This window comes from Salvelinus namaycush, unplaced genomic scaffold (assembly GCF_016432855.1).
Source record: "Salvelinus namaycush isolate Seneca unplaced genomic scaffold, SaNama_1.0 Scaffold524, whole genome shotgun sequence".
Lineage (NCBI taxonomy): Eukaryota > Metazoa > Chordata > Actinopteri > Salmoniformes > Salmonidae > Salvelinus > Salvelinus namaycush.
This window is the reverse complement of record NW_024061225.1, coordinates 14,691-41,593: the sequence shown is the minus strand read 5'-3', so window position 1 is coordinate 41,593 and position 26,903 is coordinate 14,691. Positions and strand designations below refer to the sequence as shown.

Genomic DNA, 26,903 nt, shown 5'->3' with positions numbered 1-26,903 from the left:
TAAGGACATTACATCAAAGTTGGATCAGCCTGTAGTGTGGTTTTCCACTTTAAGTGTGGAGTTTTGAGTCTGACTCCAAATCCAGACCTCCATAGGTTGATAAATTTGATTTCCATTGATCATTTTTGTGTGATTTTGTTGTCAGCACATTCAACTATGTAAAAAAAAAAAGTATTTAATAAGAATATTTCATTCATTCAGATCTAGGATGTGTTATTTTAGTGTTCCCTTTATTTTTTTGAGCAGTGTATATTTTTTTGTATTATGGACACCACACCGGATGTATCCAAAGTAGACCAGTTAAGCCAAGTTTATCGCTATGTGAGAGTGATAAGGGATGTAAATAATGTCACCACAGATCTGACCATCAGTTGTTTTGGGGATTTCTGGAGACTGCTGACACATCAGCAACTGAGCTTCAACATAAAATGCTGGGCAGCATAGAGGATAATGGGCTGGATATTTCAAAATGTTGTAGGCAGGGGTATGATGGAGCTGCTAACATGAGCAGGGTCTATTCGGCGTGTGCCGGCCAGAATATCAGAAAGAGAGACGCTTGCTGTTTATGTGCATTGCAACTCTGTCACATTGACAACTCTGTCAAGAATGTGCCAGAGATGAAACAGTTTTATGATGCTGTTGAACTGTTATACACCTTCTTCGGCATAGCATAAAGAGATGGTCAATGTTGAGTGGTATTTGAGTTTGCACCAGAAAAGAAAATGTAACTCTAAAACGACCAGCGGGTAGGACCCAGTCATCTAGATATGAGTCCCTTGACGCCCTGAGATACAGATATGTGGACGTAATGAAGGCCCTCACCAAGACTGTGCTGTTAAGTGTCAGGAAGGACGAGAGGGATGATGCAGCAGCACTTGAAAAGAAAATGGTTTTAGTCTGCCGACTAAGGTTTTAGAAAATGTGAACGTCGTCTCCAAAACGATTCTGACTTAGAATATGTGGACAACTACAAATACCTAGGTGTCTGGTTAGACTGTAAACTCTCCTTCCAGACTCACATTAAACATCTCCAAACCAAAATTAAATCTAGAATTGGCTTCCTATTTCGCAACAATGCTGCCAAACATACCCTCGTAAAACTGACCGTCCTTCTGATCCTCAACTTCGGAGATGTCATTTACAAAATAGCCTCCAACACTCTACTCAGCAAATTGGATGCAGTCTATCACAGTGCCATCCGTTTTGTCACCAAGGCCCTATATACTACCCACTACCCTGTGACCTGTACGCTCTCGTTGGCTGGCCCTCGCTCCCATACTCGTCGCCAAACCCACTGGCTCCATGTCATCTACAAGTCTCTGCTAGGTAAAGCCCCGCCTTATCTCAGCTCACCATAGCAGCACCCACCCGTAGCACGCGCTCCAGCAGGTATATCTCACTGGCCACCCCCAAAGCCAATTCTTCCTTTGGCTGCCTCTCCTTCCAGTTCTCTGCTGCCAATGACTGGAACGAACTGCAAAAATCACTGAAGCTGGAGACTCTTACCTCCCTCACTAGCTTTAAGCACCAGCTGTCAGAGCAGCTCACAGATCACTGCACCTGTACATAGCTCATCTGTAAATAGCCCATTCAAACTACCTCATCCCCATACTGTATTTATTTATTTATTTATTTATCTTGCTCCTTTGCACCCCAGTATCTCTACTTGCACATTCATCTTCTGCACATTCTACCATTCCAGTGTTTAATTGCTATATTGTAATAACTTCGCCACCATGGCCTATTTATTGCCTTACCTCTCTTATCCTACCTCGTTTGCACATGCTGTATATATATATATTTTTCCTACTATATTATTGATTGTATGTTTGTTTTATTCCATGTGTAACTCTGTGTTGTATGTGTCGAACTGCTTTGCTGTATCTTGGCCAGGTTGAGAATAGCTGTGTTTCGGTGTTTCTGTCGAGAGATTGGTCTATATATTTATGTTTTATAATATAGGCTATTGCCTATTATTTGCGGATAAAATAGGGTGTTTCTTGATCGATTTGTGCTTTCGGTGGTGTTGATCGACTTATACGGGTTAATTTCTGACCGCTGTCCATGGTGCTGAATGTATTGGCTATATTGCGGCTTCTCTGGGAACAGCTTAGATTAGGTTCTGCTCTGCTGTTACAATGTTTAGTAATATTAACACACAGCCTTACCAACAAAATAATTTACATTTTAAGGGAAATATGGGTGGTGATATGGGCACCTGGGCCCGTCATGATTAAGATAGGCTACCGCCCCGCTATACAACCACCTGTTCCCGCAGAGAACGCTACGCTAGCAGAAACCATGTAGCCTCCCCACAGGGCAAATATACATCCTTTTACACACTGTGTGTGTTGCACACCAAGGCTCTGGGAGTGTTTGCACTGAAGCCATGCCAACCAAATAAACGTTAACCACCGCTAGCTAGTGTGGTCGGTCCAGAAGACGGGGTTTCTCACCTACTCTAGCGGATGTACACACACACTGAACCAGTTCCTCCTCTAGACTTAACCATCCTGCTTGTGCCTCTTTCCTCTGTCAATCTCAACTAGTTGGTTGATGAACTGAACTCCCTAGGGAACTCTCTAGGGAACTTGTTGGGGGGGATTGGAACATACTTAGTAGTTAACGTTAATGTCTTTGGGGGGGTCTGAGAGCGTTGCCATAGTAACAGTTACTGGTACCTCGTGTGTGTGTATATATGTAAGTTATCGTTACTCATTGTGTATTTGTTCCTCGCGTTATTATTTCTCTCTCTGCATTGTTGGGAATGACCCGTATGTAAGCATTTCACTGTTAGTCTACACTTACATTTTGATTTGTAAGTGTCATTGAGTTAACAGTGTCGTGCGTAGGGACCTGGTCTGGGCGGAGTGTCTGTTACACACTGGCTCTCATGTGGCGTAGAAGCATGTAGGAGATCTCCACAACTCAGTGAATACTGTGAAGACAATGGATTACGCTCTTGGACTAATACTAAGTCATTGTGTGCAAGTTTTTCTCCAACTTTCTCTCTCCCTCTCTGCTGTGTATCATCATATTGTATCTAATTATCAAACTCCGTCTGTAGGGAGCTCAACAATGCTCCTCATCAAAGACAGTTTGTTTATCTCCTCACTGCTATTCCTGGCTGCCCATGAGACCTAACGTAGTCCCTACGGAGGCTCATAAGCTGGTTATAAGCTGTCATAGCCCCAATGCCTCCAAACACCAGGGAGGTTGGGGTTTGAGGGAGCTATCAGGGTGTTTTCTAAGGCTTGGAGCAGAGGATAGAAACTGTGTGGAGAAGGATGTAGGGTAGGTGGTGATTGGTTGCCAGATCGCAGGTATAAACGAGTGATTGTCGTGTTTTTAGTGGATTGGGTCCAGTCTCCAATATTCCCTTGGGAAGTAGGAAATGTCACTGTTGTTTCTACACAGTAGAAATATCTCCTGGTCCTCTATCGATCAGTTGGTAGAGCATGGCGGTTGCAACGCCAGGATAGTGGGTTCAATTCCTGGGACTAGCCATATGTAAAATGTATGCAGGCGTGACCAAGTCGCTTTGGATAAAAGCATATATGGCATATATGATCTGTTTCTACATTGTAGAAAACAAAGGCTCTATAATAAAGGTTGGCGGGTACAGCACATCCTCCAGGCTGTGTTCGTACGTACCAAGTCAGGCTAGTCCTATTGTCCCGCTGTGTGTCAGCTGTGAGGATCCAAACATGTAGTTACAGTCATTTGCCTTGTGATGCCTGAGGCCATGTCACAAGGGATACGTAATGTGAAACAACACAAGCTAGATAGAAACGTCCAGATGAATTCCCAGAAAAACAACTAAGGCTTCCAGGTATCTCAGGGTCAGAGTGCTGATCTAGGATCAGGTCCTCACCTGTCCATATAACCGTATTAATTGTGCTCTAAAAGGCTAAACTGTTCCTAGAGCAGCACTTCAACTACTTCCTAAGGTAAATGATGTATGTAACATATAACCTTTAACCCCTTGTCTTGTCACACAGATTGAAGATGGACGAGGCAGAGAAGTACACACAGAGACTGCAGGCGATCACTGTGAGTCAAGCACCTGACACACACACAACCACACATGCAGACCCATGGAAACTAAGCACTGCTCCTTGCGCTGTCTGTCCATAGCTACTGAATAATTTACCCATAGTGCAGTGTGTCGCACCAGGCCGCCTCCCTCAGCCAGTAAAACAATGCCACAGTATTTCCATGGAGACACAGTGACTATTATAGGATGGCTACCTCTAGGATAATGGTGACAGGTTTGACCAGGTGTTTTCCTCTTTATTACCTCTCCTCCTCTTCTTTCTGTTTTCTCTTTATTCTCCCTCTGTTTCTATTTTTTCCTCTGTTTATCACTCCACCTCTCATTGTCTCGCGCCCCTTCTCCCCCCTCTCTCTCGCTCTGTCCCCCCTCTCTCTCGCTCTGTCCCCCCTTTCTCTCGCTCTGTCCCCCCTCTCTCTCGCTCTCTCTCCTCTCGCTCTCTCTCCCCTCTCTCCCTCTCTCTCCCCTCTCTCTCGCTCGCTCTCTCTCCCCTCTCTCTTGCTCGCTCTCTCTCCCCTCTCTCTCTCGCTCGCTCTCTCTCCCCTCTCTCTCTCGCTCGCTCTCTCTCCCCTCTCTCTCGCTCGCTCTCTCTCCCCTCTCTCTCGCTCGCTCTCTCTCCCCTCTCTCTCGCTCGCTCTCTCCTCTCTCTCGCTCGCTCTCTCTCCCACTCTCTCTTGCTCGCTCTCTCCCCTCTCTCTCAGGAGAAGCGTCGTCTGCAGGAGGAACAGGAGAGGGCCAAGAGGGAGATGGAGGAGGAGAGGCTGAGGCTACAGCAGCTCAAGGTGACACACACACACACACACACCCTGAAGGTCTGACCGTCACCCCTCTCACTGTCCCCGACCCGTCATCCCTCTCACTGTCCCCGACCCATCACCCCTCTCACTGTGTAGGACTATTTATTCTGAGGTGTAACGTCAAATGGCCAGAAAAGTGACCACACACACTCAGACACACGCTCTCTCTGTGAATATGGTGGTGGATACTGGACAGAACCTCCACACTCATTCTTCTTTCCCCACAAATGTAGAATGTAGCCATAATGTTGTTCCGCCAAAATCCTGTACGGACTCATTCCAGCGTGTTAGCAAGGGGCTTACTTCAGTTCCAAATTCCATTCCAAGCAACACACAACTCCTAGTCTACTTGAGAACACACCCTTCCTGAAACTGCCTGCCAGAGTTGGGAGGTTTGGCCTTCCTTCACTAGAATGGTGTGTGTGTGTTTACGTGCTCTGCTCTCTGCACTGGACGGCTCTATTGTTTTCACACCACTTCCAGATTGGCGTTCCAACTGCCCGCCGGGCGCATTCCTCAAATCCTTGCTGTGTGCTTGTGTACACCCAATGAGAAAATGGTTTCAGGTGACTGGTCTGCCTTAGTCTGCTACCTGGAGCCACCTCCAAGAATGATTACCCCAACCACCCTTATGAGGCCAAATTATAACGAACTTGCATTAACCATAGTTTTTAGTTGGCTAACTTCTAACCTACAAGAACGCCTCTGTCTACAACTGTACTGTACCGACTACTGAAGGAACAAACCCTGCTCTGTACTCCTCAGAGGTAAAGGTAGTACTGAGCTCTCAATGGCTGTCACCAGCAGTGGTCTCTCGACTTCCTCAGAGGTCAATTACAGCCTGCTATCACACCCACAGCTTTAAAGCCTTCTAATTGTTATCGTCATGCAACGTGATCTCATGTTTGTCCTCTGGGGGAAGGATGTGGACTGTTTTGTATTCAGCCACTCTTGGAGGACAATGGGTATTTCTTAATTATGCAAAAAGTTGTGATGGTGTCCACACTCAAAAAGTTGTGATGGTGTCCGCACTCAAAAAGTTGTGATGGTGTCCGCACTCAAAAAGTTGTGATGGTGTCCGCACTCAAAAAGTTGTGATGGTGTCCGCACTCAAAAAGTTGTGATGGTGTCCGCACTCAAAAAGTTGTGATGGTGTCCGCACTCAAAAAGTTGTGATGGTGTCCGCACTCAAAAAGTTGTGATGGTGTCCGCACTCAAAAAGTTGTGATGGTGTCCGCACTCAAAAAGTTGTGATGGTGTCCGCACTCAAAAAGTTGTGATGGTGTCCGCACTCAAAAAGTTGTGATGGTGTCCGCACTCAAAAAGTTGTGATGGTGTCCGCACTCAAAAAGTTGTGATGGTGTCCGCACTCAAAAAGTTGTGATGGTGTCCGCACTCAAAAAGTTGTGATGGTGTCCGCACTCAAAAAGTTGTGATGGTGTCCGCACTCAAAAAGTTGTGATGGTGTCCGCACTCAAAAAGTTGTGATGGTGTCCGCACTCAAAAAGTTGTGATGGTGTCCGCACTCAAAAAGTTGTGATGGTGTCCGCACTCAAAAAGTTGTGATGGTGTCCGCACTCAAAAAGTTGTGATGGTGTCCGCACTCAAAAAGTTGTGATGGTGTCCGCACTCAAAAAGTTGTGATGGTGTCCGCACTCAAAAAGTTGTGATGGTGTCCGCACTCAAAAAGTTGTGATGGTGTCCGCACTCAAAAAGTTGTGATGGTGTCCGCACTCAAAAAGATGTGATGGTGTCCGCACTCAAAAAGATGTCCCATAAAGCTTACTGTATTTCAAAAATATATATTATTATTTTCCCCGCGTCAGGGGAGCGTGCGCAGATGTTTCGGCTTTGCAGCCTTCTTCAGTACCTACACACTGTAAAGCCGAAACGTCTGTGTACTCTATCCCTGATGCAGTGAAAATACATATTTTTTTATAGTCAAATGTAGTCAAGTTTATGCGACATCTTTTTGAGTGCTGACCCATCACGTCTTTTTACTTATATAAATTTCTGGGTTTTACCCACCAATCAAACTTCTGACCCTCTTGATGAGGTATTTCTTAGAAGGAGAAAACGATCCATTTAATTGAACTTCATATTAGTCCTGTTGGGTTAGAGGGAGGTGTTCTGCAAACACACATGTTGGCTCTGAGAGGACCTGTGCTGCTACAGAAACAGGAAGGAAGTGCTCTCTGCAGACTTCCTGTCAGTGCTCTCTGCAGACTTCCTGTCAGTGCTCTCTGCAGACTTCCTGTCAGTGCTCTGCTATACATTTCACCTTCAGCTGAGGTGGTGAGACGGGGCCAGCGGGGAGGAGAGGGGGAGAGGAGGCAAACAGGGGGAGGGGAAGGGAGTGGTAGGATAGGAGAGACCCTGTGTCCCAATTTGTTACCTTGCTCGCAAAAGTGTGCACTCATTCACTCCCCCTAATGCATTTAAAAGCATTGGATTGGTGTAAGCATGGGCTAGTAATCTTTTAAATCTACAAGGTGAAGTGAGCAAGTGCACACTTGGGGCAGAAAGGAGTGTGTTCCTGTCCGAATGTATGGGATATGAGTTAAAGGGATGGGCACCTATTGAGGGATTTATTGAAGTGTTAAAGGGATGGGACACCTATTGAGCAGTTTATTGAAGTGTTAAAGGGATGGGACACCTGTTGACGGCTTTATTGAAGTGTTAAAGGGATGGGACACCTGTTGAGCAGTTTATTGAAGTGTTAAAGGGATGGGACACCTGTTGAGCGGTTTATTGAAGTGTTAAAGGGATGGGACACCTATTGAGGGCTTTATTGAAGTGTTAAAGGGATGGGACACCTATTGAGGGCTTTATTGAAGTGTTAAAGGGATGGGACACCTGTTGAGCGGTTTATTGAAAGGAAGTGGAGTGGGGAATGAGGTCTAATAGAGAGATGTGACCTAAGCTGATTGGATGGGGAGGTTTAAAGGTCACAGCCACCGACTGACACCATAACAATAGTGTGTGAGAATGAAGACAAACCTGTCAGATTTAAAGACAATGCCATGTTGCATTAAGCTCATGTTGTGTCTGAGTAGGAGTGCATGGTTTGGATGATGCCTATGACGTTGACAACGTTGACTGACATGCTTCTCTTGCTTTCCCTGTGTCCTCCCTCCCTCTCTCCATGTGTCCTCCCTCCCTCTCTCCATGTGTCCTCCCTCTCTCCCTGTGTCCTCCCTCCCTCTCTCTCCGTGTCCTCTCTCTCCGTGTCCTCTCTCTCCGTGTCCTCTCCCTGTGTCCTCTCCCCCTGTGTCCTCTCTCCCTGTGTCCTCTCTCCCTGTGTCCTCCCTCCCTCTCTCCCTGTGTCCTCTCTCCCTGTGTCCTCTCTCCCTGTGTCCTCTCTCCCTGTGTCCTCTCTCCCTGTGTCCTCCCTCCCTCTCTCTCCGTGTCCTCTCTCTCCGTGTCCTCTCCCTGTGTCCTCTCCCTCTCTCCCTGTGTCCTCTCTCCCTGTGTCCTCCCTCCCTCTCTCTCTCCATGTGTCCTCCCTCCCTCTCTCTCTCCCTGTGTCCTCTCTCCCTGTGTCCTCCCTCTCTCTCTCCCTGTGTCCTCTCTCCCTGTGTCCTCCCTCTCTCTCTCCCTGTGTCCTCTCTCCCTGTGTCCTCCCTCCCTCTCTCCCTGTGTCCTCCCTCCCTCTCTCCCTGTGTCCTCTCTCCCTGTGTCCTCCCTCCCTCTCTCTCTCCATGTGTCCTCCCTCCCTCTCTCTCTCCCTGTGTCCTCTCTCCCTGTGTCCTCCCTCTCTCTCTCCCTGTGTCCTCCCTCCCTCTCTCTCTCCCTGTGTCCTCTCTCCCTGTGTCCTCCCTCTCTCTCCCTGTGTCCTCTCTCCCTGTGTCCTCCCTCTCTCTCTCCCTGTGTCCTCTCTCCCTGTGTCCTCCCTCTCTCTCCCTGTGTCCTCTCTCCCTGTGTCCTCCCTCTCTCTCTCCCTGTGTCCTCTCTCCCTGTGTCCTCCCTCCCTCTCTCCCTGTGTCCTCTCTCCCTGTGTCCTCTCTCCCTGTGTCCTCTCTCCCTGTGTCCTCTCTCCCTGTGTCCTCCCTCCCTCTCTCCCTGTGTCCTCTCTCCCTGTGTCCTCCCTCCCTCTCTCTCTCCATGTGTCCTCCCTCCCTCTCTCTCTCCCTGTGTCCTCTCTCCCTGTGTCCTCCCTCTCTCTCTCCCTGTGTCCTCCCTCCCTCTCTCTCTCCCTGTGTCCTCTCTCCCTGTGTCCTCCCTCTCTCTCTCCCTGTGTCCTCTCTCCCTGTGTCCTTCCTCTCTCTCTCCCTGTGTCCTCTCTCCCTGTGTCCTCTCTCCCTGTGTCCTCTCTCCCTGTGTCCTCTCTCCCTGTGTCCTCCCTCCCTCTCTCGCGCTTTCTCTCTCCATCCAGAGGAAGTCTCTTAGAGACCAGTGGCTGATGGACGGCCCCTCTTCCCCCACATCCTCAGAGCCTCGTTCCCCGCTGTGGGGCTCCCAGGCCCAGGAGATGGAGCAACGCATAGACAAGTAGGAATCTCCTATTATACACCCCATACTCACCACATTACCTGTATAGGGCTACCTGTATACTCGCCACATTACCTGTATAAGTCTACCTGTATACTCACCACATTACATGTATAGGGCTACCTGTATACACAACACATTACCTGTATAGGGCTACCTGTATACTCACCACATTGCCTGTATAGGGCTACCTGTATACTCACCACATTACCTGTATAGGGCTACCTGTATACTCACCACATTACCTGTATACTCGCCACATTACCTGTATAGGGCTACCTGTATACTCACCACATTACCTGTATAGGGCTACCTGTATACTCGCCACATTACCTGTATAGGGCTACCTGTATACACGCCACATTACCTGTATAGGGCTACCTGTATACTCGCCACATTACCTGTATAGGGCTACCTGTATACTCGCCACATTACCTGTATAGGGCTACCTGTATACTTGCCACATTACCTGTATAGGGCTACCTGTATACTCGCCACATTACCTGTATAGGGCTACCTGTATACTCGCCACATTACCTGTATAGGGCTACCTGTATACTCGCCACATTACCTGTATAAGGCTAGATACTCTCGATGCTTGGTTCACACCATAGATACCATACTCACCACACTTTCTTTCTAGGGCTTTCTATACTCTCAACTCCTATCTGTGTTGTGCTGTACATGCAGTGTGTTTGTAGGACGCCAGCCTCACCTCATAGTCTACACAGTAGCTGTATGACTCTTATTCTCTAAGACATTCTATACTCTCCATGTTGTCTGTCTAGGGTTGTGGCTGTTTGTTAGACCCCAGCTTCAGATTATACACGCACCTCTGACCTTAGGGGTTATAGTCTCTGCACCTCGTAGGGGTTATAGTCTCTGCACCTCGTAGGGGTTATAGTCTCTGCACCTCGTAGGGGTTATAGTCTCTACACCTCGTAGTGGTTATAGTCTCTGCACCTCGTAGTGGTTATAGTCTGCACCTCGTAGTGATTATAGTCTCTACACCTCGTAGTGGTTATAGTCTCTGCACCTCGTAGTGGTTATAGTCTCTGCACCTCGTAGTGGTTATAGTCTCTGCACCTGGTAGTGGTTATAGTCTCTGCACCTGGTAGTGGTTATAGCCTCTACACCTCGTAGTGGTTATAGTCTCTGCACCTGGTAGTGGTTATAGTCTCTACACCTCGTAGTGGTTATAGTCTCTACACCTCGTAGTGGTTATAGTCGCTGCACCTGGTAGTGGTTATAGTCTCTGCACCTCGTAGTGGTTATAGTCTCTGCACCTCGTAGTGGTTATAGTCTCTGCACCTCGTAGTGGTTATAGTCGCTGCACCTCGTAGTGGTTATAGTCGCTGCACCTCGTAGTGGTTATAGTCTCTGCACCTCGTAGTGGTTATAGTCTCTGCACCTCGTAGTGGTTATAGTCTCTACACCTGGTAGTGGTTATAGTCTCTACACCTCGTAGTGGTTATAGTCGCTGCACCTGGTAGTGGTTATAGTCTCTGCACCTCGTAGTGGTTATAGTCTCTGCACCTCGTAGTGGTTATAGTCTCTGCACCTCGTAGTGGTTATAGTCTCTGCACCTCGTAGTGGTTATAGTCTCTGCACCTGGTAGTGGTTATAGTCTCTGCACCTCGTAGTGGTTATAGTCGCTGCACCTGGTAGTGGTTATAGTCGCTGCACCTCGTAGTGGTTATAGTCTCTACACCTGGTAGTGGTTATAGCCTCTACACCTCGTAGTGGTTATAGTCTCTGCACCTGGTAGTGGTTATAGTCTCTGCACCTGGTAGTGGTTATAGCCTCTACACCTCGTAGTGGTTATAGTCTCTGCACCTGGTAGTGGTTATAGTCTCTGCACCTGGTAGTGGTTATAGTCTCTGCACCTCGTAGTGGTTATAGTCTCTACACCTGGTAGTGGTTATAGTCTCTGCACCTCGTAGTGGTTATAGTCGCTGCACCTCGTAGTGGTTATAGTCGCTGCACCTCGTAGTGGTTATAGTCTCTGCACCTCGTAGTGGTTATAGTCTCTACACCTCGTAGTGGTTATAGTCTCTACACCTCGTAGTGGTTATAGTCTCTACACCTCGTAGTGGTTATAGTCTCTACACCTCGTAGTGGTTATAGTCGCTGCACCTCGTAGTGGTTATAGTCGCTGCACCTCGTAGTGGTTATAGTCTCTACACCTCGTAGTGATTATAGTCTCTGCACCTCGTAGTGGTTATAGTCTCTGCACCTCGTAGTGGTTATAGTCTCTGCACCTCGTAGTGGTTATAGTCTCTACACCTCGTAGTGGTTATAGTCTCTACACCTCGTGGTGGTTATAGTCTCTACACCTCGTAGTGGTTATAGTCTCTGCACCTCGTAGTGTATTTTCATGTATTGTAAGTGTCTGATAGCACTACCTTTTATCAATGCGAGGTTAAAAGTGAATGATTTATTCTGTCTGAGGTTGGAACCGAATGCTAAAAGACGTGTGTGTGTGTGTGTGTGTGTGTGTGTGTGTGTGTGTGTGTGTGTGTGTGTGTGTGTGTGTGTGTGTGTGTGTGTGTGTGTGTGTGTGTGTGTGTGTGTGTGTGTGTGTGTGTGTGTGTGTGTGTGTGTGTGTGTGTGTGTGTGTGTGTGTGTGTGTCAGGTTGCAGACAGAGAGTCAACGGTTAGCGGAGGAGGAGGAGAAACTGGAGCAGCAGATGGAAGATGGCCGAGCTGTGAGTGACACACACTATGTCTTACTATACTTGTGAAGACCTTTTGAGGACCAACAATTGATTCACATTTTTCCCCTAAACTGTCATTCTAACCCCTAAGCCTAAAATATACTTTTTACAAGTGAGGACTGGCAAAATGTCCTCACTTGGTTTACTATTCTTGTGAGGACTTCTGGCACTAAAATGTGTACACCTACACAGACACAGAGAGAGAGAGAGAATTAGGATGGCCAAGCTGTGAGTAACGCACACAAACACTCACTGATACACAAGCACACAGACGAATTGAATGGGCTAGCTAGAACAAGTAGCCCCAATCATTACGTCCGTTCTTCCCACCAGTCCTGACCGACGAGGGTCCTTTCAGAGGAATAATACATTTTTCCATAATAATACGTTAATGCAGCTTTGATGGAGCACCTCTCGTTCAGAAGCAGGAGCTTTAGAAAGACCACGCCCTCCTTGCATAAACAATGTACCACTTAGACGTGTGTAATCGCTCCACCTCAAGGCAACCGTGACTGTTTACCTCAGAATGACCTTATACAACAAAGAATTCTCCTCTTCAAGTCTTTTGTTCTTTTGTTCGTATTTCTTCTCCTAACCTTGATTTTTAGAGGTTGTAGAGACGGGAATCACAAACCGAGCGTGTTATTTAGTCTCGTAGCCAAGGAGCAGACCGGTGATGGTTGACTCGTATGATAGTGGGGGTTTTTGTGACATGGCAGAGGGACTACCCTCAACACTGGGCTCTTGTTATAAAGGGGGTGTCCTCCCAACCTCTTTAAAGGTCGACTCAGTGATCTGACGTAGAAGCAGAAAGTAAATGGCATAGTGGGTCAATTTCCGTAACAACTAAGAGCGCTGAAGCGCGAGGCTCAACTTCTATGCTGTTTCGGTGCCCTGGCAACCAGGCTGTAACTAAGAGAACCCTGTACACACGCGCAGATACTGTGTGAGAGGGAAGTCTTTGCATCTCACTCATCTCAATATCTGCGGTGCTGCTTGTGGCAACGTCATTTCACAGAGTCTACCTTTTTAAAGTAGGCATATTTAGTATTGAATAGTCACTGGTGGATGGTGGGGCCCTAAAGTCTAATTGGCTCCCTCTTGTGGGTTGAAAATGCATGAATGACATTGCTCATCTACCCTTTATAATGTTATTCCTCATCTAGGGTCACGGTTACAACTTGAGACTGAAAGTAATAAAAGAATGGTATGTGGTTGGAGTGTCTAACCCCGCCCCCGTCTGTCTCCTCCAATAGAATGCGGTGGTGGTGGAGGCTACAGCAGGTAGGTGTCACCCGTCTCTGAATGAATGAACGACTGTCTAGCTGTCACCACCGGTTACTGTTAGCAACCGCTGGTAGCAGTCGTTGTTCCACTGGCTTTATATTACTTGACCCAATCAATTGAATTGTTGAAAGATAACATAATACGTCTTTGTTTCTGTTTGAGTTGATAATGAATGTGTTGTGTGGTAAAAAGACATTGTAAATAACCCAATAGATTTCAACAGAATCGGGACTGTTGAATGCTGGGCTTAATAAACACTGATTTTTATTTTTTTTAAGTCTTATTTCCATCTATTCCCACAGAAGCTGTCCAAGCAGTTATCTTGGAGAATGGACAGGAAGAAGTAGAGGCTGAATCCGGTAAGGGGTTAACAATGTTACCATCATCTCTCCTTCACTCTGAATCAACTGAAATGGGTTCTAGTCCCAGAAGACACTACAGACTGTACTGGCCTTTGATGGTAGTTGTATTACAAAGGTAATACGTTGTATTCATTCGTCAGTGGAAGTTCATACATGCATACAGTATCTATGCATTTGAATGACATGGAATACATATAAATTGATGCTGATGAATAATCTCATGTGTGAAGTTATCAGAGAAAAGCATAGAAATAGAATTTCTAGAACATGAACATTCCTTTAGACCACTGCTGTTTGGCTACACCATGATGGGTCTAGTAATTCTATTTCTATGGGGCAAAGAGCACACAACACAAGCCAAGTCAGTGGAAATGTTCTGGTTGGTTGGATTCAAGGTCACAGGGACTGGCAACATGCCATGCTGAAATGTCACTCCTATCATTATGACTGTCTGTCATGAGTCCAGAACAGAACAGCGTTGATTCTGGAAGCTGCTCTCTCTTCACTTCTTTTGGATTTCTAACATCACTCGTCCCATTGGCCGGCCTCTTTTCTTGTCTTTCTCCTTCACTCTCCATAACCTTCTCCAAGTTTCTACAAGTGTTCCACTCTCCTGCTTCTGCTGTGCTCACTATTCTAGCTGGACTTTCCAGAGCTTGGTAAGAGTAATGTGCATCCTTGCCAAGGGTCTTGCTGATAGAAGACTGGGAAGATGATTGAAACATTTCCTAACTATGATCTGTCTTGTCACAGTTCTAGGAACAGTTGAGGCAGCACTATTGGAACGAGCTGAGATCCTCACCAATGGGAGAGGAGAGGGTGAGGGGCAAGCTGCTACCCACGATGCATCAGAGGAGGGCGGACCGCCCAACGGCACCAACGGTCCAGTCACGGTCGTCCCTGAAGATGGTGCCATTACCATGACGTTCCTGGGGTTCACGGAGGCGGAGCCAGGCGAGGCTCCGGTACTCGAGGAAGGAGGAGTGATCATGATGCGAGCGGAGCGAGTGATTATCAATGACGAGGGAGACGAGCTGGCAAATGACCTTTCCTCTACGGGTCAGGAACAGGATGTAGACTCGGTAGCGTCCAATAAGAGCTCAGAATCTCCTGAGGAAGGAGGAATTGAGGAGGCAAAACCAGAGACAACTCCTGAAGAGTCCTCAGAAGTAGCAAAAGAGACTGAGGCAGCGGCAGACACAGTAACAGGAGGTTTAGGAGAAGGACAGATGGACACAGTAACCAGAGATTTAGGAGAAGGACAGATGGACACAGTAACCAGAGATTTAGGAGAAGGACAGATGGACACAGTAACAGGAGATTTAGGAGAAGGACAGATGGACACAGTAACAGGAGATTTAGGAGAAGGACAGATGGACACAGTAACAGGAGATTTAGGAGAAGGACAGATGGAGGGCGTGGCAAACGGTGGTGGAGAGGAAGAGGCACAGCGAGTAGAGGAAGCTCCTGTGTCTGACCTGCAGGTCCCAGATGATGGCGTTGTGGCTGCCGTTCCCGTCTACTCTGAGTCCTTACTCACCCCCAGGCCCGACGCAGAGGGAGAGGCTGCAGGCGAGCCGGCAGAGGGCAATGTGGAAGTGAAGACTGAAGTGGAAGTCAAGGGGGAAGAGGCGGCCTCGGTGTCCCCGGAATCAGCCATCCTCCCTGGGGGCCAGTTCCTGGAGGTGTCCCTAGTGGAGCCCCGGACTGAGGCAGACCCTGAGCAGGAGCCCCTGCTGTTCCCATCCAAGGCCCAGACCCTGGAGCAGGCTCCAGCCGCCCCAGAGACACTGACCGCTACCAGGGGAGAGGCGGAGGGAGGTGTCGGTGTGGCTCCCAAACGCCAGACCTGCCAGTGCTGCGCCGTCATGTGATCAATCATTTCACTCTCTATCTCTCTACCAAATTCTCCAATGCTTTCTCTGTGTAATACTACAAGAGGGACTTGACTCTGCCTCTAACACTGTGAATGATGGGGGGTGGTAAGATGGTGTGTTATTACTGAAGTGCCTTGTGGATCTCCTTCCCTATGAGTATAGCTCAGTTACCCATCCAGAGGTACCTGGGTTTTGTTCAGTAGGGTGAAGTGCTTTGAAATGAAAAATAAAGACCAGTGTTTTTCTTATTGGACCAGGTTCAGGTAGGCCCACCCTGTTCAAGTCATGATTGAATCCTGACCAGTACAGTAGGGATGTGACAAAGGCCTGAGGATTGTATCATGACCAGTACAGTAGGGATGTGTCAAAGGCCTGAGGGTTGAATCATGACCAGTACAGTAGGGATGTGTCACAAATGAAACCCTAGTCCTTACAAAGTGCTCTACTGTTGACCAGGGTCTATGGTCTCTGGTCGAAAGTAGGTTACTGAGTGTACAAAACATTAGGAACACCTGCTCTTTCCATGACAGACTGACCAGGTGAAAGCTATGATCCCTTATTGATGCCACTTGTTAAATCCACTTCAATCAGTGTAGATTAAAGAAGGATTTTTAAAAATGTTTTATCCTTGAGACATGGATTGTGTGTGTGTAGCATTGAGGGCAAGACAACATATTGAAATGTTTTTGAACAGGGTTTGGTAGCAGGTGTCAGGCGCACCGGTTTCAGTGTCAAGAACTGCAATGCTGCTGTGTTTTTAACATGCAATAGCTTTCTGTGTGGATTAAGAAAGGACCACCACTCAAAGGACATCCAACCAACTTGACACACCTGTGGGAAGCATTGGAGTCAACATGGGCCAGCATCCCTGTGGAACGCTTTCAACACCTTGTAGTCCATGCCTGGAAGGAATTGAGGCTGTTCTGTGGGCAAAAAGGGGGTGTAATTATATATTAGGAAGGTCATGTTTTGTACACCGTGTATATAAAGGGAATAGTGGGCCTTTTTGGGTGCACTTATGTCTCAACTTGATAGTCTACATACAGTTTGAGATCTTTATTCCATTGTCTTTCTATTTGTTGTATGTGTTAGCCTTCTTGCCTACTTGAGTGTTATCAAGGTTTGTAAAGTTCCATTAACTTTCAGAAAATGCCCAGGTTTTCCAGAAATCAAAATTCCCAGGTTTTCCTGGTTGGAGGTTTTGGATCTCCTGCCTATTCCTTCCTGATTCAGGGAATCTTCCAACCGGGATTTCTGGAAAGTGGCCAGGATTTTGCAACCTTACCGTTTGAATCTTATTTTGGTCCATTATCAATTGTTAAAGGGAAAGTATGTTTTTATATCTAAATGCATTTTATTTTATCGGTGTATTTTCCATAGAACACACACAGTGCTCTGGCATGTATATAGCTACCATGAAATCAAGCAGCAGTGGGGTTTATGTATAGAATGTATGTTTTCTCAACAGGATACTTTTGAACCAATCAATAATGATTAAACTGACATTTGTGAAATATTATTTGATGTCCTGTCTCCTGTCTAACCATTTTTCAACATTGGACAATGAAAAACTACCATGTTGCTCCATTCTAAGATCAAGCACACAGATTATTGAGTAACCTTTTCAAGTGAAAAGTCAAAACACACAATTTCTGCGTCCCAAATGGCACCCCATTACCTTCATAGTGCACTACCTTTGACCAGGACCCTTTGGCACTACCTTTGACCAGGACCCTTGGGCACTACCTTTGACCAGGACCCTTTGGCACTACCTTTGACCAGGACCCTTTGGCACTACCTTTGACCAGGACCCTTGGGCACTACCTTTGACCAGGACCCTTGGGCACTACCTTTGACCAGGACCCTTGGGCACTACCTTTGACGCGGGCCCTTGGGCACTACCTTTGACCAGGACCCTTGGGCACTACCTTTGACCAGGACCATTGGGCACTACCTTTGACCAGGACCATTGGGCACTACCTTTGACCAGGACCATTGGGCACTACCTTTGACCAGGACCATTGGGCACAACCTTTGACCAGGACCCTTGGGCACTACCTTTGACCAGGGCCCTTGGGCATTAGGGTGCCATTTGGGACGCAGGCACTAACTTTTTCACACATGGGCTTTTGCCACACCATTGCTCTGAACACAGCAAAGGTCAATTGTATTTTATAAACTTGGTGGTTCTGGCCCTGGATGAGGATTGTCTGAAAGCTGTGGTAAATCAGACCGTATACCACGGGTATGACAAAACATTTATTTTTTTCCTTGGTAACCAGTTTATAATAGCAATAAGGCACCTCAGGGGTTTGTGGTATATGGCCAATATAACATGGCTAAGGCCTGTATTCAGGTACTCCGCGTTGATTCGTGCATAAGAACAGTCTTTAGCCGTGGTATATTGGCCAAATACCACACCCCTCTCGTGCCTTATTACTTAGTATATCAATTGCTTTGGTATAGTATACTTATTTGTCTGTAGAAAAAACTCTTACTAAGAAATGTAGTATTAATTGGGAGAATATAAAAATGGGGCAGCAGGTAGCCTAGTGGTTAAGAGCATTGGGGCAGTAACCAAAAGGCCACTGGTTCGAATGAGCACACAACTGAACATGAGATGAGCATTAAAAAAAGCTTTTTTTATTTTGCAATCCTGGAATTTGCCATAGAAAAGGGTCATTTGCCTGGCACTCTGCAACTGTGCAACTTTCTGACATTTGAGGAACATTTTACCATAGCAGGACAGCAGAGCTATGACGGGACCCCTCTACCCCAGCACCAGTGTTCTATACACACAGACACATCAATGAAGTATAGACATACAGTAGATAGATACTGTTGATATAGAAATATAAGATAAATATAGTGATACATATTGTAGATATGATAGATGTACTGTAGCTAGACCCACAGTAGATAGATATGGTGCATAGATATAGTCAAACCTAGATACTGAAGCCATGTTCGCTCTATATGCCACAGCTCTCCTCTGCTTCCTGTGTTCGAGCCAAGCAGCTTCTGCTGCAGCTCTAACCTGTGAGGACCTCCTTAAGCCCATGGATCCACCACGACTAGACCAGCAGCTCTTGGGAAGATGGGCCTTCGTTGCAGACAGTGTGAGCCACCCCTGGTATTACTCAACCATGTTCGCTCTCAAGGTAGCACCCTCTTGTATGTAGAGCACTGCTTTTGACCCTGGTCTAAAGTAAAGCTTTATATAGGGAATAGTGTGCCTTTTTGGGTTAATAATACAAATAAATGACATGTCTACTAGGCTACATTTTACTTGTCATTCCCCATTATTCATTGTCATTGTGTTTTGATAGTTTTTTTACACTGTGATTGTTTCTATTGTTTTTGTGGCTGCTGTATGAAAACTAATAATAACCACATCTCTTCTCTCAGAGAAAAGACAGTCACCATGGAGTTTACATCTGCTACCAACACCAGAACCCCAACACCACCACACCCGTCCACTACCCTCAGGCTGACCGGCATGGCGGCTGGTGCAAGTACTGTATATACCCAACAGCATCTCCATCGTCAACGGCAACAGCACCTTCCAGTTAGACATGAGGGGCTTTTGGAACATCACTGGGGTCTCCCTGGAGACCTCCTGCCCAGATTGCCTGGTGATGAGGTGGGTAGCATGATTAACTACAGTACCCATAATGCTCTGTGTAACATAAACCTGTTTGGTCTTATTAAAGATGTTCTTCAAGCTAACATAATGGTATCTCATCTCCTTTTCAATACAAGGTGAGCTCCGTAATAAGGGTGTCCACGGACCTGTATTAGCTGAGGAAGGTGGAGGGTGGGACGGGAGAGAGGTGGAGGAAGAGGAGATGGAGGAGTTCAGGAAACATGTGGAGTGCCTGGGGCTTCCCGCCGCCAGTGCTGGTGTAGCTTGGGAAATCCCTCTCCCTCATTCCTATCGTCCCTGATTCTCTACCCTCTTAAGATGGGTAGAAGAAGACCCATCAATGTGATAAAAGTATAGATTCTGGGAGAGAAAGAGAGATGTAGAGACACATGTTCTGTTTTGTAATATAGCAGTTCTGTATGTACTGTTTGTCAATGTACTGTATGATTGTACTGTACTGAATGATTTATCATATCATTCTGTCTTCTTGGCTTCTTTAAAAGATTTAATGGCATTCATTAATTAAAGTACAAGAGCTTCAGTTAATTCACAGAGACAGTGGAATCCAGTAGGAATGTTCACAGCAAATTCTTCAGCGTTGAATCAACTCTGAGTGTTCAGTTTAACACTTTTCCAGAGCTAAATGAAGACTTTGTTAAGAGTTGATGCCGTTACACTTTCTCAGTGTTAAGGAATTAACACCTGCAGTTTTACAGTAACTCGTTTTGGGTGTTGACTATTTGAATCAGGTGTGCCAGCTTAGGGTTAAAACAAAAATGTGAAAAGTCTGGGGGGAGAGGAGAGGGTTGGGAAACCATGTTGTAGAGAACGCTTTCGGGCATCACTTTTAACCTACGCATCAGATTCATCTGCTGTGGTGTTAGAAACCTAAATAATACCCCCCAAAATATTTTTGATAGAATGTTGTCACGTTTTAAGAATATTTAGGTGTTTTAAAATATTTGTATAGTGTGTATTTTGAAGTACAGTACCAGTCAAAAACTTGCACACACCTACTCATTCAAGGGTTTTTCTCTATTTTTACTGTTTCCTACATTGTAGAATAAAAGTGAAGACATCAAAACTATAAAATAACATATATGGAATCATGTAGTAACCAAAAATTGTTAAACAAATCAAAATATATTTTAGATTCTTTAAAAGTAGCCACCCTTAGCCTTGATGACAGCTTTGCACACTCTTGGAATTCTCTAAACCAGCTTCATGAAGTAGTCACCTGGAATGCATTTAAATTAACAGGTGTGCGTTGTTAATTTGTGAAATGTATTTTCTTCTTAATATGTTTGAGCCAATCAGTTGTGTTGTGACAAGGTAGGTGTGGTATACAGAAGATAGCCCTATTTGGTAAAAGACCAAGTCCATATTATGGCAAGAACAGCTCAAATAAGCAAAGAGAAACGACAGACCATCATTACTTTAAGACATGAAAGTCAGTCAATCCGGAAAATCAACCAACCCTAAACATTAGGGTTTTACAAGCCAAACTTTTCTCGTCAACAAAGGCATAATCTCTACGAACAATACAAAACCTGTTTTTATCCAGGGTGTTCCAGTTTCCGGAACGGTTCTTTCCACAACTAGGCATTTGTATACATGAAAGTAAAAGTTAGAATTGTTATATAAATGCCTAGTTGCGGGACGACGCTAAGCCACACCAGTGCTCTGAACATACAAAAGGTAAATTGCACTGTGTACTGTACCAGAGCAATTAAAATAAATAAAATTCACCTTTATTTAACCAGGTAGGCTAGTTGAGAACAAGTTCTCATTTACAACTGCGACCTGGCCAAGATAAAGCAAAACAGAGTTACACATGGGATATACAAACGTACAGTCAATAACACAATTGATACACTATGTCTGCAGAAAAACTAGGAGAATCCCAGAAGAATTAGGAGAACACTAGACGTACATGTAAATGAGACTTCTGGATTGTTTCATGTTTGACTCTATGGAATAATGTCTCAGATAAAAGCACGCAACTTTTCACCAGATAAGCACAGAACATAGATTAACAAAAAGTTTCGTTTTTATTTCGCAACCTTGGAATTGCCTTGGAAAAGTGCCAGTTTACTGGTACTCTGCAACTGTGGAACTTTCTGACGTTGAACATTGTACCATAGCAGAGCTATAAGACTGGACCCCTCTATCCCAGCACCAGTGTTCCATACACACAGAAACATCAATGACACATAGACATACAGTAGATAGATGCTGTAGATATAGTGATACATATAAATATATAAGATAGATATAGTGATACATATTGTAGATACTATAGCTATAGATAGACCCACAGTAGATAGATATACTGGTGCATAGATATAGTGAGACCTAGACACTGAAGCCATGTTCGCTCTATGTGCCACGACTCTCCTGTACTTCCTGTCTTTTAGCCAATCAGCTCCTGCTGCAGCTCTAACCTGTGAGGACCTCCTTAAGCCCATGGATCCACCACGACTAGACCAGCAGCTCTACAGGAAATGGGCCCTCGTCGCAGGCAGCCTGAGCCACCCTGCATCCCTGGAGACTCTCAAGGTAGCACCCTATCCACTATGTGGCACCCTATTCCCTAGAACCCTATACAGACCCTGGTCCAAAGTTAAAACAAGGGATAGACCTGGAGAAATGTAACCACTCTCAAATTCATAGACAGAGCTATGGATGCAAAGACTGACCATCCAAGATATCACATGTATAGTTTTAAGCATGTTTTGAGGCATTTACAATGTTTACAAAACATTGGATTAAAGCAAGCTTATATTTGGGGTTCGGTATGGGGTATGACAGTTGAACTAAGCTCATGAGGCATTTATAAGTTATATTCTTCAAGAATTAATGGGTACATATCATAAATGTTTAAGTCCAAAAATGGATGTAACAACTGCAGATTGCCCCCTTTAAATTGCTTTTTAGCACACTTGTCAACTAGGCTACATTTCACCTGCCTTTCCACATGCATTGTACCGGTAATTGTTCTGTGACAATTCTGTATGTTGTAATGATTGTTTCTATTGTTTCTATAGTGGTTTCTGTATGAAAACGAATAATAATCACAACTCATCTCTCTCACAGACCAGAGACGGCATCACCATGGAGTTTTCACCCTCTACCCCCAACCCCACCCAGAACTCCAACACCACCACAACCGTCCACTACACCCAGACTAACCGTTTCGGCAGCCGATGCGAGTATCGAACCTACAATATCTCACTCATCAACGACAACAGCACCTTCCAGTTCGACGTGGGGGGGCGATTCAACCTCACTGGGGTCTTCCTGGAGACCTCCTGCCCAGACTGTCTGGTGATGAAGTGGGTCATTTATAGAATTGTACATTTGAGCCATTTAGCAGACACTCTTATCCAGAACAACTTACTGTTAGGGGGTACTCCAGTGTTTTTCAACTCTGGTCCAGGTGTACCCCCGTTTCTGTTGTAGATCCACACAAACACACCTGATTGTACTAGTCAACTAAGCACCAAGGCCTTGACAAGTTGAATCAGGCGTGGTTGCCCAGGGCTACAACAAGAATGTGTACTGTTGGGGGTAGATTAGGACGGGAGTTGAGAAACACCGGTGTAGGCTATTCAACTAAGGTCAGGTAGGTAAAAACAACCACATACTGCATTACAATCACTGCAAGTGAACCGTTCTTCAAAACGCCCACTGGGCACAGAAGTCATTTCACTGAAATGACGTGGAAACAACATTGATTCAACCAGTGTGTGCCCAGTGGATAGCCTCTATCAGCCTCAAACTCAACTCTGGACCTCTAATCAGGGACTGATTTAGACTTGGCACACCAGGTGGGTGCAATTAATGATCAGATAGAACAGAAGAACCAGCAGGCTATGGATCTCGTAGGGTAAGAGTTGAATACGCCTGCTCTGTCAGCTAAACCAGTGACAGGAAGAAAAATAAGTGCTGGTGTGAGTACAAGAAAGAAAAGTATAACAGTAAAGTATAATTATTTTTTAGGTGGGAGGTGAGCTCCAGGAGGAGGGAGTCCACAGACCTGTACCTGCTGAGGAACGTGGAGGGTGGGAGAGAGGTGGAGGAAGAGGAGATGGAGGAGTTCAGGAAACAGGTGGAGTGTATGGGGCTTCCTCCGCCAGTGGTGATGGAGCCGGGGAATGCCCTCTGTGGTTTCCATCAGCTCATCTGGAAAAACTGAGGAGAAGGAGAAGAAGAAGACGAAGCTCGATCAGTGTGATCAGAGAGTGGGGGCCGTGAGGCAGATGTAGACACCGTTTCTGTCATCGGTTTTGTAATCCAACATTTCTGTGTTTACTGTTTGTCGATGACCTGTAGAATTTTGAAAAAAAGATGCACGATTTGTCATATTATTCTGTCTTCTTTGACAGATTTAATTACGTTCACAGAGTGATTTAATGTCCAAGAGCTTAAGCTAATTCGCAGAGACAGTGGGATCCAGCAGGAATGCCGGGACATCATTAGGACCGCTCCAAACTCTATGCACAATGGGAAAGAAAAGTATTTTTTTAATTGGATTACTTTTGTATAATTTGGCATAACCTCATTTGTCCATGCATTAAAGTGCTCATACTGTTAAATCTCAGATTAAACTGGATGGAACAGTGAACAATTTGTAATTTGTGAGTGAGAGAGTGTTTCTGCAGATGGGGGCGTGCACAAGCAAGGGGGGAAATGTGGGTGTGAGTATGGACAGGGACAGGGCCAGAGAGAGAGTAACCTACTTTCAGAACTATTGGGTACTTGGTCTTACTTTAGGTTCTGATTAGACATGACGTACCTTTAGAATTGACGTCCCAAATTCCACAACAAGAAGAAGAAGGTCCCCTGTAGATCAGAAACGTTCCAGTCCAGTGGCGTCGTCACCAGCACAGACGATACCATATCAACAGGTAGGTGCCATAAACTTACTAGGTACTGAGGGGCTCCTTTAAAGTGATGTCACAGTGTGTGCCGTGCACTGTATGTAACCATTGTACTGGTACAGTGTAGTCCTTCTTGTGTGAAGGTTAGCTTTATCAGATTGTAAATTCCTGTTACAGATCTCATTTGTAATATTCTGTTGGTTTAATGTCTTTATTCAATGTTTATTACATGGAAAATAGATTTTACATACCACTAGTTGTTCATATAAAATAATTGCCACCCATAAAATAAAATAGGAAGTTTATATGCAATACCCCCTGTGGGAAATGTATATTTAATGATGATCACATTTCCTGAAGCTCCTTTGATAAAATTTAGCCTCGTTGCTAATGAGGAGAAATATTATCCTATTATATTATATCCCACTAATCTGCATCTTTCCCAACTCCCTGTTACCCCACGGCACATGGGAATATCCCGAGACAGTCCCATTGGAGGTTAGCTTTGTGCTCCCTGTAAAATACACTATATATACACAAAAGTATGTGGACACCCCTTTGAATTAGTGAATTTGTGAGTTCAGTCACACCCGTTGCTGACAGTTGTGTAAAATCGAGCACACCGCCATGCAATCTCCATAGACAAACATTGGCAGTAGAATGGCCTTACTGAAGAGCTCAGTGACATTAAAGATGGCACCGTCATAGGATTCCACCATTCCAACAAGTCAGATTTCTGCCCTGCTAGAGCTGCCCCACACGAAGAGTAAACAAAAAAAAATCTGACCAACTGGGAAACTTTTGTCAGTCCCCACAAGAAAAAAGGCTATTTCTAGAATTAGTGTTAAGGTTAGGTTTTGGGGTTAAAGTTAGGGTTAACGTTCGAGTCAGGGTTTAGGGAAAATAGGATTTTGAATGGGAATCAATTGTGTGTCCCCACAAGGTTAGTTAAACAAGACTGTCTGTGTGTGTGTGTTCCTAAATAGGGATTTAAAGAGCTTTCTTTCTCACAATAGTTAAATGTTTACTCCTCCCTACTGTGGCGAAACATCATTTTCGTGTGTGTGTGTGTGTGTGTCCCTCCTCTTTCATAGCCCAAGGACCTGTTCTTCTCTCAAGTGGAGAGTTGCATTTGAAATGCATTCAGTGTTGGAATCGAAGTCAGGCTGCATCCCAATGTACACTACCTTTGTGGTTGACTTGCACGTTTCCAATATTCATATATGTTGTAAAATGTGTGATCTACTTTGAAGATAGAAATGTTATGGTTAGAGGGGACAGCCTTGTCTGTCACAATATAATTTATCTGTAAAAAGGTGCATGTCCAATCTTGAAATTCTAGCTCTATCCACAACATTTTCCCACCAATGAATAGCCTGCAGGGCAGGCCCCTATGGCCAGTTATAAACCAATCACCCCATGTCCTATCCCATGTTCTTCCATTCATAGTGAAGGTGTCCAGGCTTGTCCGCTCTAACAGGGCATTGTTATGTGAATGTAATCATGTCCAGGTCAGGACATAGCATTGTTTTCTGATTGTAATGTGCAGTATGCCAGGCCAGGACCGCTGCACACTGTCGTACTGTCCCAGATCTACTGTTCATCCCATTGGTTCACCCCCAGTCCTCTCTGTTCTGTCCCACATGCCTCTGCTAATGATTCCTTACAGCGCGTGCCAAAACCCAGGGCACTGTGTGTGTGTGTGTGTCTGTGTGTGTGTGTTAAAACCCACAGTACTGTGAATCACACTGTGAATGGTTTAGCAGGGAGGGGAAGCAGGGGGGATGAATGTGTAATCTTTTTTTTCTGTCTGGTGCTAGAAACTGAGGACCTGAGTAACCAGGCAGAGAGAGAAGGGGGGAGGCTAGAGATAGCTAGAGAGAAAGTGTGACTGTGAGAGAGAAGGGGGATAAATGAGATAGCTAGAGAGAAAGTGTGACTGTGAGAGAGAAGGGGAATAAATGAGATGGCTAGAGAGAAAGTGTGACTGTGAGAGAGAAGGGGAATAAATTAGATGGCTAGAGAGAAAGTGTGACTGTGAGAGAGAAGGGGGATAAATTAGATAGCTAGAGAGAAAGTGTGACTGTGAGAGAGAAGGGGGATACATGAGATAGCTAGAGAGAAGGTGTGACTGGGAGAGAAGGGGGATAAATGAGATGGCTAGAGAGAAAGTGTGAATGTGGGAGAGCAGGGAGATAAATGAGATAGCTAGAGAGAAAGTGTGAATGTGGGAGAGCAGGGAGATAAATGAGATAGCTAGAGAGAAAGTGTGAATCTGGGAGAGCAGGGAGATAAATGAGATAGCTAGAGAGAAAGTGTGAATGTGGGAGAGAAGGGAGATAAATTAGATGGCTAGAGAGGAAGTGTGAATGTGGGAGAGCAGGGAGATAAATGAGATAGCTAGAGAGAAAGTGTGAATGTGGGAGAGCAGGGAGATAAATGAGATAGCTAGAGAGAAAGTGTGAATGTGAGAGAGAAGGGGGATAAATGAGATAGCTAGAGAGAAAGTGTGACTGTGGGAGAGAAGGGAGATAAATTAGATGGCTAGAGAGAAAGTGTGACTGTGAGAGAGAAGGGGGATAAATGAGATAGCTAGAGAGAAAGTGTGACTGTGGGAGAGAAGGGAGATAAATTAGATGGCTAGAGAGAAAGTGTGACTGTGGGAGAGAAGGGGGATAAATGAGATGGCTAGAGAGAAAGTGTGAATGTGGGAGAGCAGGGAGATAAATGAGATAGCTAGAGAGAAAGTGTGAATGTGGGAGAGAAGGGAGATAAATTAGATGGCTAGA

At 45.5% G+C, this 26,903-nt stretch overlaps 2 protein-coding genes across 2 annotated transcripts in view; both read left to right on the top strand.

The window, feature by feature from the left end:
* LOC120041742 (paralemmin-3-like) overlaps positions 1-17,104 on the top strand; it is a 35,059-nt gene extending 17,955 nt beyond the window's left edge. The window contains exons 2-8 of the mRNA XM_038986603.1: positions 4,002-4,053; positions 4,756-4,836; positions 9,227-9,342; positions 11,978-12,050; positions 13,316-13,343; positions 13,649-13,705; positions 14,462-17,104. Coding sequence (XP_038842531.1) covers positions 4,009-4,053; positions 4,756-4,836; positions 9,227-9,342; positions 11,978-12,050; positions 13,316-13,343; positions 13,649-13,705; positions 14,462-15,582 — 1,521 coding nt within the window. The 5' untranslated portion in view covers positions 4,002-4,008 and the 3' untranslated portion in view covers positions 15,583-17,104. The remainder of the gene's footprint in view (positions 1-4,001; positions 4,054-4,755; positions 4,837-9,226; positions 9,343-11,977; positions 12,051-13,315; positions 13,344-13,648; positions 13,706-14,461) is intronic.
* Positions 17,105-21,400: 4,296 nt separating this feature from the next.
* On the top strand, positions 21,401-23,863 carry LOC120041745. Its single transcript, XM_038986606.1, has 3 exons — positions 21,401-21,790; positions 22,328-22,566; positions 23,234-23,863. Exons 1-3 carry the CDS (start codon positions 21,602-21,604, stop codon positions 23,427-23,429), a joined length of 624 nt encoding a protein of 207 aa, XP_038842534.1. The 5' UTR covers positions 21,401-21,601; the 3' UTR covers positions 23,430-23,863.
* Positions 23,864-26,903: the final 3,040 nt, after the last annotated feature.

Coding starts and splice junctions, on each gene's coding strand:
- LOC120041745 (XM_038986606.1), top strand. CDS start 21,602: ATGTTCGCTCTATGTGCCACGACTCTCCTGTACTTCCTGTCTTTTAGC. Junction 21,791..22,327: donor CATCCCTGGAGACTCTCAAG/GTAGCACCCTAT, acceptor TCTCTCTCACAG/ACCAGAGACGGCATCACCAT. Junction 22,567..23,233: donor CCAGACTGTCTGGTGATGAA/GTGGGTCATTTA, acceptor ATTATTTTTTAG/GTGGGAGGTGAGCTCCAGGA.